The sequence below is a fragment of the Nannospalax galili genome, unplaced genomic scaffold (genome assembly GCF_000622305.1).
Source record: "Nannospalax galili isolate Female #2095 unplaced genomic scaffold, S.galili_v1.0 scaffold205, whole genome shotgun sequence".
NCBI classification, from domain to species: Eukaryota; Metazoa; Chordata; class Mammalia; order Rodentia; family Spalacidae; genus Nannospalax; species Nannospalax galili.
This window is the reverse complement of record NW_008353921.1, coordinates 2458429-2469376: the sequence shown is the minus strand read 5'-3', so window position 1 is coordinate 2469376 and position 10948 is coordinate 2458429. Positions and strand designations below refer to the sequence as shown.

Here is a 10948-nt window from a genome sequence, read left to right as displayed (position 1 = left end):
CCTCTTCTAGCCATTTCTACCAATTTCCTGGCTGTGTCTACCTATATGATTTATTTCAGTTGGATTTTTTGTTTTCGAGACAGGGTCACATTATATAGCTCTGGCTGGCCTGGAACTTGCTATGTAGAACAGGTGTGCCATTGCACCCGGTTGGTCTCTTATGCCCCCAAACTACTCAGACTTCAGATCCTGTCTTCCAGTAGATCTACCACTTGTCTCAGCATTCAGGCCCTAAACCTTGCCAACCCATTCTTCAAACCCAGACGAAATGTTTCAAAACAGCCCTTTCTTAGAACAGCACCATAGTCCACATTCTGGTTTTTGTTGTCTGCTGGCTGCAGGGCCGGGGATCAAACCCAGGGTCTTATGCACGATAGGCAAACACTCTACCACTGAGCTACCTCTCCAGGCTTCAATGCTTCTCTTGAAGCTGAATCATACTGTCCCCTAAATAACCTTTCCTCTGTCATTCCCATCTTGATTGTGCCACATCCCTTACATACCTTCAGTTCTTCTGCAATCTTCTACCCAGCTTTCTGGGTTCCTCAAAGGTGGGTCCCTCTATATTTCAGTACACTGCTGTGCAGTCTCATTCATCCTCTGCCCTATTTAGGCAGATGCAGTCTCTTAACGTCCCATGATAACAACCAGCTAGTCTCACTGGGACAGGCTGTCACATTTTGCCCTGTATCAGAATTGGCTGCTTCAGAGTTCAAAGGAAGAAGAAAAAGTGTGGGTAGACAAAGCAGCCAACCAAGGGGTGACGATCTAAAGGTGCTGATTGTTTACCTTTTCCCTTAAGTACAGAGGGCAAAGCAGACTGTGGGGTTATGTTTGTGGGAGTGGGGTGAACAAGGTGTGAGTTCCTGTGAGTGCAGAGGTGTGGATGAATGTAGAGGCCAGAAGGTCAACCTTGGGTGTGGGTCCTCACAAACCATCCATTTCAGTTTTGATTTACATTAGTGTGTGCTTCTGCATGTACATGACTGTATGTGCAAGTACCACAGCATCTGTGTGGAAGTCAGAGGAACTTGCAGGAGTAGGTTCTTCCCTTCTACCATGTGGGTTCCAGGGATTAAACTCAAGTTATTGGGTATTAGGTATCAGGCTTGGTAGCAAGTACTGCCTGAGCAATCTTGCTGGCTTAACACTTGGCATCCTAAGGATCTGAACTCAGGTGCTCAGGCTTGCATAGCAAGCACTTGCTGAGTTATGTCCCCAGGCCAGAGTGGGTGTTTTGCATTCTTTTGAATTTGTCCATAGGGTCAGCTTTAGCTTAAGCAATTAATTCATGCAGGATTTTCATCTGACTCTGACCTAGCCCCCCAATTTTTTTTAAAGTATTTTATTTATTTTTACTTAATGTGTATGGGTGTATTGCTTGAAATGTAGGTAGGTGCACCATGTCCTGCAACACCCACAGAGGTCAAAAGAGGGCGTCAGACCCCTAGAACTGGAGTTACAGATAGTTGTTAGCTGCCACGTGGGTGCTGGGAACCAAACCCAGGTCTTCTGCAAGAGCAGCCATTGCTCTTAATTGCTGAGCCATCTCTCCAGCTCCTAGCCCCAAAATTTTAGTGTTTTAATAAGCTCGAGAGTTATGTACACCTTCAACTAAAGACAATTCCTCAACTGGAATCAGAAAAAAAAAATTTCAAGGACAGAGCATTTCATAAATTATAAAAATATAAGTTCAATCATAGATTTAATTTAAACAAATGGAGCATCTCTTCCATAAGGAAAGCTTACATAGCGGCACTAGAGACGCACACCTTCTAGAGAAAAGAGAGCACATATACTTTGGTAAGGAGCTGAGGAATAACAAAAATACAAGGCGAATCAGGAGGCAGAAAATGCTCTGAGAGGCTCGGTCCTCAGAAGTTTGGGAATGTCATTCCACTTACATCAATATCATGCTCCTGGGTGAGAGAATAAACAGAATTTTTTCAGCTCAGAGCCTGAAATATGAACTCTTTGGTATTTTGAACATTAATCAGACATTCTGAATCACTATTAGTTGAAACATATAGGTATTAGCTATCATTTTTGTTTGTTTGAGACAGGGTCTTCCTGTGGCCACAGCTGGCCTGAACTCGCCATGGAGACCAGGCTGGCCTCAATCTCACAGAGATTCACTTGCCTCTGCCACCACACCTGGCAGGTATTAGCTATCCTGGAGACTGAATCTAACCCAAGGACAAGTTTTTACACCACCAGGACAGCGGGTCTGACAACTGCCCATAGCAACCAGGAGTCAGACCAAGTACAGCTGAAGGCTCTGGATCCAACAACACACTGGAATCCAGTATCAGCTGTGCACTGAGCCACTTCTGTTCACTCTATTTAGTGCTTGTCACATCCACTGCCACACCTGGCACACTGGATCCCTCTTGCCTGGCTCTAATTTTTTTTTAATGTGTATGAGTGTATTGCCTGCATGTGTGTAAGTGCACGTATATAAGTGCACCTGACTCGTGCAATGCCCAGAGATCAGAAGAAGGCATCAGATTCCCTGGGACTAGAGTTACAGTTACAGACAGTTGTTAGCTGCCATGTGGGTGTTGGGAATTGAACCCCGGTTCTCTGCAAGAACAGTCAGTGCTGACCCATCTCCCCAGCTCTGGCTGGCTCTAATTTTTGTACACCACAGCGTTAACATTCTTCTAACATATTAAGTGCTTGCTATACACACTCTGTGTTGTCTGCCTCGATCCTCCAGTTAGAACAGAAGTTCCATACACAATGATCACCGCCTATTTTACACACAGTAGACAATAAATACTTGGAGAACTAATGAATGTCATCACACAGCCTATGGCTGTTACCACCACCTGAAGGGCTCTGGCCTCAGTGGGCCTCCTGGTTCAATTTCTTGAACTCCACCACTTGGAAGAAGATGTGCTCAAGGATATGTTTGGCATCTTGGTGATCCTTTGGAAGTTTACTGGTTACTCCAAGAATGTCACCACACTTCCTGACATAGAATTCCAGGTCTTCATCAGTACCTAAACACAGTGTAGTTGATTAACCCACAACTTCTGCTCACATTCTGTTTTCTCTAAACAATCATTAGGCTTTCTCTTATAGAAAATCACAGAGGTTTAAGGTTAAATGAAAGGAAAAAAATGAACTTGGTAATACTCACATTTATTGGTAATCTGAGCAAGCCGTGCCTTCTCAGAGGAGAATGTTTCATCTAAGTCAAAGAGCTCCAGAGGAGGGGGTGGTAATTCCCTGAAACTAGGAGGGAAGACCTAGGAGAAAACACAGTTTTTACCAAAGAGCCACTCAAGACCCTCACAGTGACAAGAAGCACAGAAATGAGAGGCTGACACAGCCATTCCCCTGAGGGAACCATCCCAACTCCCATCACCTCCTCCCACCTTCATCTATTAGGTCCACATCATGCAAAGCTAAGTCTCAGCACAATGAGCTTGGGGCTTAGGTTTGTATAAAGCATTGATGATACAATTTATTTCTTATGTAATCCTGCCATTTGTTTTTGTTTTGTCATGAGACAGGATCTTGTTAATGTAGTCCAGGGTGGCCTCAAACTTAAGATCCTCTTGCCTCAACCTCCTGATGCTGGCATTACAGGTGTGCAGCACTACACCGTGCTAGTTATGTGTTCTTTAGGGACAGAAGTTATTGGGGAAGCAGATGCAGGTTAGTGTAGAAGTGCTGACTTAGAATTCCTAGGTATGAACTGGGGGTGTGCTGGTGAATGACCACCAGCTCTCATGAGAGTCTGTGCCATTTTCCATTTTCTAGGATGTAAATACTACCGCCGTGGTAAATTTCAAGCCAGCAAATTGAAGACAACTGGCTCACAACATTCCAGAATGCACAGGACAAGATAAAATAAGGTGCACTGAGTTAATGCTGGACTGGAAAGTTGCAAAAGACCTTATTCACATATGGCTTCTGTTCCATAGCTGCTTCTTCCCAAATGAAACACTCCCTCCAGAAGGGAGAAGAGACTCAGAGTTCTCTGAAACTTACAGGGTAAGCAGAAAGCTCAGGAAGCTCAGAAAGTTGCAAGACTCACAAAACTGTTCTGGAGGTGAAATAAACAGTAATTGGAGGGAAGGGCTATTCTGGGGTGAGCTGCGTGCACAGCCACAGGGAGCTCTGAGGATGCAGCTTTCCTCAGGACTCACCTATGCTGGCTTTCTGGTGCTGCAGCTGCCTGAGAAGCAACCCCTTAGGCATCTTCTTGGAAATAACTCCTCACCCATCTTCCTGTAAGTAACCCACTGCAATAACTCATTGGCTCACCAAAGTAGCCTGGGTGGAATGGTTTCTTGGTCTGTCATCTATACCCTATGCAGAGTGAATGTTTGCTCAGGTCTGCTCAGGAAGCCATGCAGTGTCGGCCCCCAGGCTGTTAGAACTGAACTAAGGATATGAGTGGGAATGCACCCCAAAGTTTTTCCACTTATTTACCCTGGCAGCCTCACATATGCCCTCCAGCCCACAAGATGGGAAAAGCCATAAAGCCCATACCGTTGACTCTTTCTCAGCCGCTCTCCCACATGGAAGTTCACACAGAATGCTAACAGGTTTGGTATGTGAATGTGTTTAGAAGCAGAGCACTGTGGCTCCATGACGGATGCCATAAATAGCACATAAAAGGTCCACTGTGAGAGTAAAGAGTGGGGCCCTAGAGCAGGAAGCCCCACAAACACACCTACTCACCGCAGGCTGAAGGGCTGGCAGCGGCATCTCAAACTGAGGCTGGACAAGCTGCAATGGTTCATGTTTCACATTTAGCTCCTCATGAGCCCTGGGTTAATAAAACAAAAAAGCAGAGATAAAGGTAAGACACCATGGCAGGGCTCACACTGTTGTTTTCATCAAAGGTGGTACAGTAGTCAGAAAATATACAAAATGTGTTGTTCTAAAGGGCTGGGGATGTTGCCCAACACATCCAAGGCCGTGGATCCCATCCTCAGCACTTCCGGAAAGCAAAGCAAAACAAACAAAAATGTGTCGTTCTGGGCTAGCAAGATGGTTCAGTGAGGAAAGGTACTTGCTACCAAGCCTGATGATCTGAGTTCAGTTCCCAGGACAAGACAGAAGGAATGAACCAACTCCTGCAAGTTAATGTGTATACGCTGAATATGCGCGCGCGCGCGCACGTGCACACACACACACACACACACACAAAATAAAATTTAATAAAAAATATTTTAAAATGTTGTTCTAGCTAACAGAATGCTCTTTTAAGATGTTTCTCTACTGAATAAACAGCATTATCTGAAGACTGAAAGGAAAACTTTCAAATTCCACCATTCTCTTCAAAGAGTTTTTGGTTTTTACCCAATGCATGCTGTGACCCTTGTAACTCTGTTTTCATATTTGTATTCACTACTGAGAGACAAGTCTCCAGGATGAAGACTGCCCTGGCAAATGAACAGATGTGCACATACATCCTGTGTTCACTTCACTGCCAGTACTGACTGGCTACCTGCATGTACCGGGCAGTTTCACATGCTGTGAGTATGATGGTAGTGAGAGGAGACAGAGACAGGTTCTCATGGAACTTACATTCTAGGGAGGAGAGACACACAGTAAACAAAATCGCAGGTAATAGTCAAGTATTGGTAAGTAATAAGAAGAAAACAAATCAAGAGACAAGGATAGAGACAGACAATGGGCTGGAAATGGGACTGGTCAGAAGACTGAGCTAAAGAAAGAAGGAAGTCATACAGTTACCTTCAAGTGTCTTAAGCTGAGGCAGGCATGTGGTGGGTGGCACAGACCTGTAATTCCAGGACTCAGGAGGCTGAGGCAAAAGGATCACAAGCTTAAGGCCAGCCTGAACTACAGTGAGTTCTAGGCCAGCCTGAACAACAAAGCAATACCTCATCTTGGGAAGAAAAAAAATTCTAGGCAACCCGAAAAAGACTAGGCAGAAGGGGTGATAGTCCTTGTGACAGAACAGTAGGCAGCTGGAGGGACGACTGTGGCAGAAGAATGGTGAACGGGCATTATAGACCCCGGTGCCAAGTTCACTGTGGCTATGTGGCTCCTGTGGTTTCTCCTTTACCTTTGCTGTCTCTAACATCCATTTGTCCTTTTGCATTATATGTAATTTTGCATACTCCTCTAGGCACAAGACAAATTAAAAAACACGCATTCAAATTTAATTCTCTTTATTCATTTAGTTGTTTTGTTTGAGACAGGGTCTGACTGATCTTGAACTCATGATCTTCTTGCCTCAGCCTCCAAAGTGCTGGGCTTACAGATCTGACACCACTATGCCTTGCCCTCCATGTACATCTGATACATATTTGCGGCCTTTCACAGGTGAGAGAAGTGAATGCCAGTGGGTATACAACTTCAGAAAGGAGTGAAATCTATGGATGCAGGGAGGTGATCGGCTGAGCTACTGTTATAGTTTATGGGCTCCATTTTCCCAGGTGCCTGGGCAGAACCTTTCCCAGCAGTGAGCAGCAGATCCCCACGAAGGGCAGAGAAATAGCTGATGAGCACCTACCTACTACATGCCATGTGTTGGGCCTGAGCCTGTAGCAGGCAGAGTCACTAAACTCATTTCATTTAGGCCTCAAAACATACTAGAAGGTGGGCATAATTTCTGCAGCTGGAGGAAACTAAAACTTTACGTAGCTTCCCAAGGTCCCCTATAGCCCCAACTGGCCTGGAACTCACTATGTAGACCAGGGTGGCCTCAATCTCACAGAGATCCATCTGCCTCTGCCTCTGCCTCTGCTAGGATTAAAGGCTATGCCTGCCACCACACCCAGCTCAAGCTCACATTCTTAAGAGACAGATTCAAGATGGTTCCTCTTATGTGGCCTGGGCTGGTTTCCAACAAGGCCCTCCTTCTTCCGTGTACGTCCCATGCTGAGATTACAAGTTTGTTCCAGTACACCTGGCTCAACAAACATTTCTTTATGATGGCCTGTGTCTACTTAGTGCTGTGTGCTGTGTGCTTGTCAGGGGTGAGAACATTTTAGGAGCCCGGTCACAGCACTGAGAAAGAGCATTTGGCAAAGCCCTAGATGTTTACCCATGTGGTATATAGCCACACAATGGGGCAGCCTGACACTCAGGCCACATGTGAGAAACAAGGAAAGACCTCTAGCAGAGGGACATGCTTGAATCTGTGTTTGCCAAAAACAGCGGAAAGAATTTTCTTTTCCAGCACTGGAAATCAAACCCATAGCCTGGTGCATGCAGTGCTTTACCACTGAGCCACATTCAGCACCAAAAACAATTTCTTGCAGCAGTTTGTACAATTACTTGGAGTCAGGAAAAGTGTAGGCAAAGAAACCAGTTCGGACACTTGCTGCAGATTAGGAGTGTGGAAAGGTGGAGCTAGTAAAAGATGAGAGTAGTGGGTGAGGAGTAAAGGATACTGGGAGAAAGAGTCCATAGGACACATGCCATATAGGCTGTGATGGACAGGTCCAAGAACCTCATTGCTCCCTAAACTCTGTGTAAGAGCTTTCCAGGGGATCAACCACATCTGTTTACTAAGGGGTTTCAGGAGTTCCTAGGACTCTGTGACAAAACCCAGAAAAGTCATGGGCAAAATGGAAAAGGCTTCATTGCCCTTAAATGCCAAGTGTAGATCCTGGACTATTCAAAGGGAATAGTTACTGACAATTCCTCTGCACACAACCCATACCAATTTACCTACTGACCTCATCACTGATCTCAGAACATGTTTTCCTGCCTCATCTGCTTTAAGTTCAACTCTTGTCTCCAGGCTCATGTTCTCAAACCAAATAGAGTAAACTATGGTGTATAGTACAGGCAACCCCAGTACTAACTTGATGACCTTGGGAAGACAGGTGGTATCGAGCTGGTAAATGGACAAGTCAAAGAGGGTGGTAAAATCACGAGGGTTCTCGTCACCTTCCTGGAGACACACTCGGAGCTGCTCTGACAAGGCAGCTATGTCTGGTACCATCGTGTAGTCAGAAATCTGAAAGCCAAGAGAGGGACAGGAACATTCCTGAAATTGATGCAGTACCCACCACCTCAGATCTCAATCTACAAAATTATATTCTCTTGCTAAGAGATTCCATTGTTCATTATCATTGATAACTAAACCTTAGTTCTGTCACTTTAAGTAGAGAGAGGAACAGAGCTCACTGGGCTGAACCCCAAAGCTGGTTGAGTTCAACTCTCCAATTACATACACAGCTCAACACAGCTGGAGAAACACACAACCATGCTGACTAGTCTCATTTGACTATCACAATCTTTCACTTTGAGTACTTAGCAATCAACTTTCTCTCTAATCTACTCACATCCAACTGTGTCAATTCTTCCCTTTTATCACTTCCACTATTCAAAACAATTTTCCTTTATGTAATTTTAGTGAACAACTTTATTTTTTACTATAATGAGAAACTGGAGGTGATCATAAAACAAAGTCCATACACTGAGACTACAACATACCCCCCACCCAAGCATCTGGCCATACTGTCTCTCTCTCTCCTGTTAGATGTGAGAGCAGCTACCACGCCAATGCAGGCCCCTTGCCCTGCACACATATCTCAGTCCTTCCCTAGTCAAGGCCACCCTCCAGCATTGCTCAGAGCAACAGTGATGACAAGTGCTCTGTGCTGCTAACAGTAAAAGACCAGGAGAACCAAAATGTCCATCAACAGCAGGCTGTTAAACACAGCACAGTACAAACAATGGGAAAGATCTGTTCACTGTTCTGCCAGTGAACAGATGGGGGCTAGAAAGATGGCTGAGATTAACAGTGCTTCTTGTTCTTTCGGAGGACTGGGGCTCGGTTCCCAGCACACACTTCTGGCTGTTCAGTCACCTATAATTCCAGCTACAGGGGCTCTGACACCCTCTTCTGGCCTCAGCAGGCATCTACACACATGTACACAGACACAGACACACAGACACACACAAAGGGTTTTTTTTTGTTGTTTTTCTTTTTTTTGGGGGGGGTCTTTTTGAGACAGGGTCTCCCTGTAGTCCCAGCTGTCCTGGAACTATGTAGACAGAGTGTGAGGATTAAATGCCACCACGCAAGGCTAAGAATGTTTTTTTTTTTTTTTCAAAAAAAACTAAACAGACAGGAGCTAGAGAGATGACTCTGCAGTTAAGAGCACTGGCTACTCTTGTGGAGGACCTGGGATCGATTCCCAGCACCCACATGGCAGTTTAAAACGAATCATAACTCCAGTTCTAGGGAATCTGATGCATGACATGGGTGCACTTACACTCATGCAGGCAATACACTCATACACATAAATTTTTTTTAAAAAAGGACAAAATAAGCTCAAGAACATGAAAAATATTCCACTTTTTACTGTATTAAATTTATTTTTTTAAAGAATTATTATTATTATTATTATTATTATTATTATTATTTATGAGTGTATTCAGGCTGGCCTTGATCCCACAGAGATCCATCCACCCTGCCTTGGCCTCTGTGCTGGGATCAAAGGCATGTGCTACCACACCCAGTTTCAAATGAATTTTGACAGAAAAGTTTCTTATTGCCCTTTGAACTACATACAGCTAATAAGATCAACTTAGTAACAGCTTAAAAACTATATGCAGCCATACAACACAGGACAGCCTCATCACTCAAGAGGCTGAGTCAGGAAGATTGTTGGGAGTTCAAGGCAAACCTGGAATACACAAGACCATGTCAAATAAACATCAAAAAAACCTGGTCATCTGAAGGGCTGGGAGTGTGGCTCCAGTATTAAATGCTTGCCAAGCATTGTGAAACTCTGGGTTTGACCTCCTCCACCACAATAAATAAAATAAATTTTTTAAAAGTCGATTCCTGTTCCCTAAATTCTTTAGCTCCCACACAGGAGACTTGCCTGAGCATTCTAGAACTAATAAAATATGTTCACTTTTTTTTTCTGTAGCCCTAGATCAAAAACTCTCTCAATCCTCACGCTCTCTTTAATCAGGAAATATGCAAAGAACATAAGCAGATAAAGACCCTTCCCAGCAACATGTGGCTGTTTTATAAACTTCAGTCTCCAATATGACAGTGGGTCAGGAATGACCACAAGAGCAAGGCTAGACTGTGCCACAGCACAACCCGGACCACAGCATGGAGCCAGGATCAGAGATCTGCTACCACCGCTGCATGAAGGACTTGCATGAAATCCTAGTTTAGAAAATCATCAAGGCCTTAGACCTCCAGGCAGAAATATAAAGTGCTTCCAGGACAACTAGCCATCATAACTTGTTGGCATACTCTGAGGCTCAATTTTGGGTAAATTCATTTATTGAGCTACCTACCATTTTATTCTATTAAATACCATTTGAAACTGAGCTATTGTCTAGGTGTGAAACCCCACTCTGTTTATGATTTGATTTGAAACTATGAAATTCAGGTTTTCAGAATTTCCCACATTGCCATATTAGTGGATGTAGCACTTAACTTTTCTTTTAACACAAAGGGCATGTTTTCACCTTGTCTCAAATCTGGAAGATAAATGCTTGCCTTGTGAGACGGGCTTTACCACCACCAGCATCTTCCCCTGATTTTCCCTGGCTGTCTTCCTTCTATACTAGTTTAGTGTCAGATGTGGTGGACAGTCAACCACAAGGCAGAGGAAAAACCTATCCCCAAATCAGCCTGACCTGGGGTTAACAAGGACTTAGCCAGGTATTAATCTAAGTGAGATCTAAGAGAGAACTTTGAAGATTTTACTATAGTTTCCTCAGCTAGAAACCAGGAGTGACACACTGTCCACTCAGTATTAAAACCTGTGAGAGGTAAAAGGCCAATCTCTTGCTATTCCCCAGTTCTTTTGTTTCAGAGGCTTACATCACTCAGGGGGAATGTAAGCAAAGTATCCATATGAATAAGAGTTCACTGAAGCTGGATATGGTGGCACACACTTTTAATCCTAGCACTCCAGAGGCAGAGGCAGGTGGATCTCTGTGAGTTCAAGGCCAGCCTGGTCTTCATAGTGAG

The 10948-nt window shown here is 44.3% G+C and overlaps 1 protein-coding gene across 1 annotated transcript in view; it reads right to left on the bottom strand.

Moving 5' to 3' along the window:
• Positions 1–1673: 1673 nt before the first annotated feature.
• Ift52 (intraflagellar transport 52) overlaps positions 1674–10948 on the bottom strand; it is a 22571-nt gene continuing 13296 nt past the window's right edge. The window contains exons 8-12 of the mRNA XM_008850989.2: positions 7803–7957; positions 4699–4786; positions 3146–3254; positions 2832–3005; positions 1674–1919 (exon numbers count right to left, since the gene is read on the bottom strand). Coding sequence (XP_008849211.2) covers positions 2848–3005; positions 3146–3254; positions 4699–4786; positions 7803–7957 — 510 coding nt within the window. The 3' untranslated portion in view covers positions 1674–1919; positions 2832–2847. The remainder of the gene's footprint in view (positions 1920–2831; positions 3006–3145; positions 3255–4698; positions 4787–7802; positions 7958–10948) is intronic.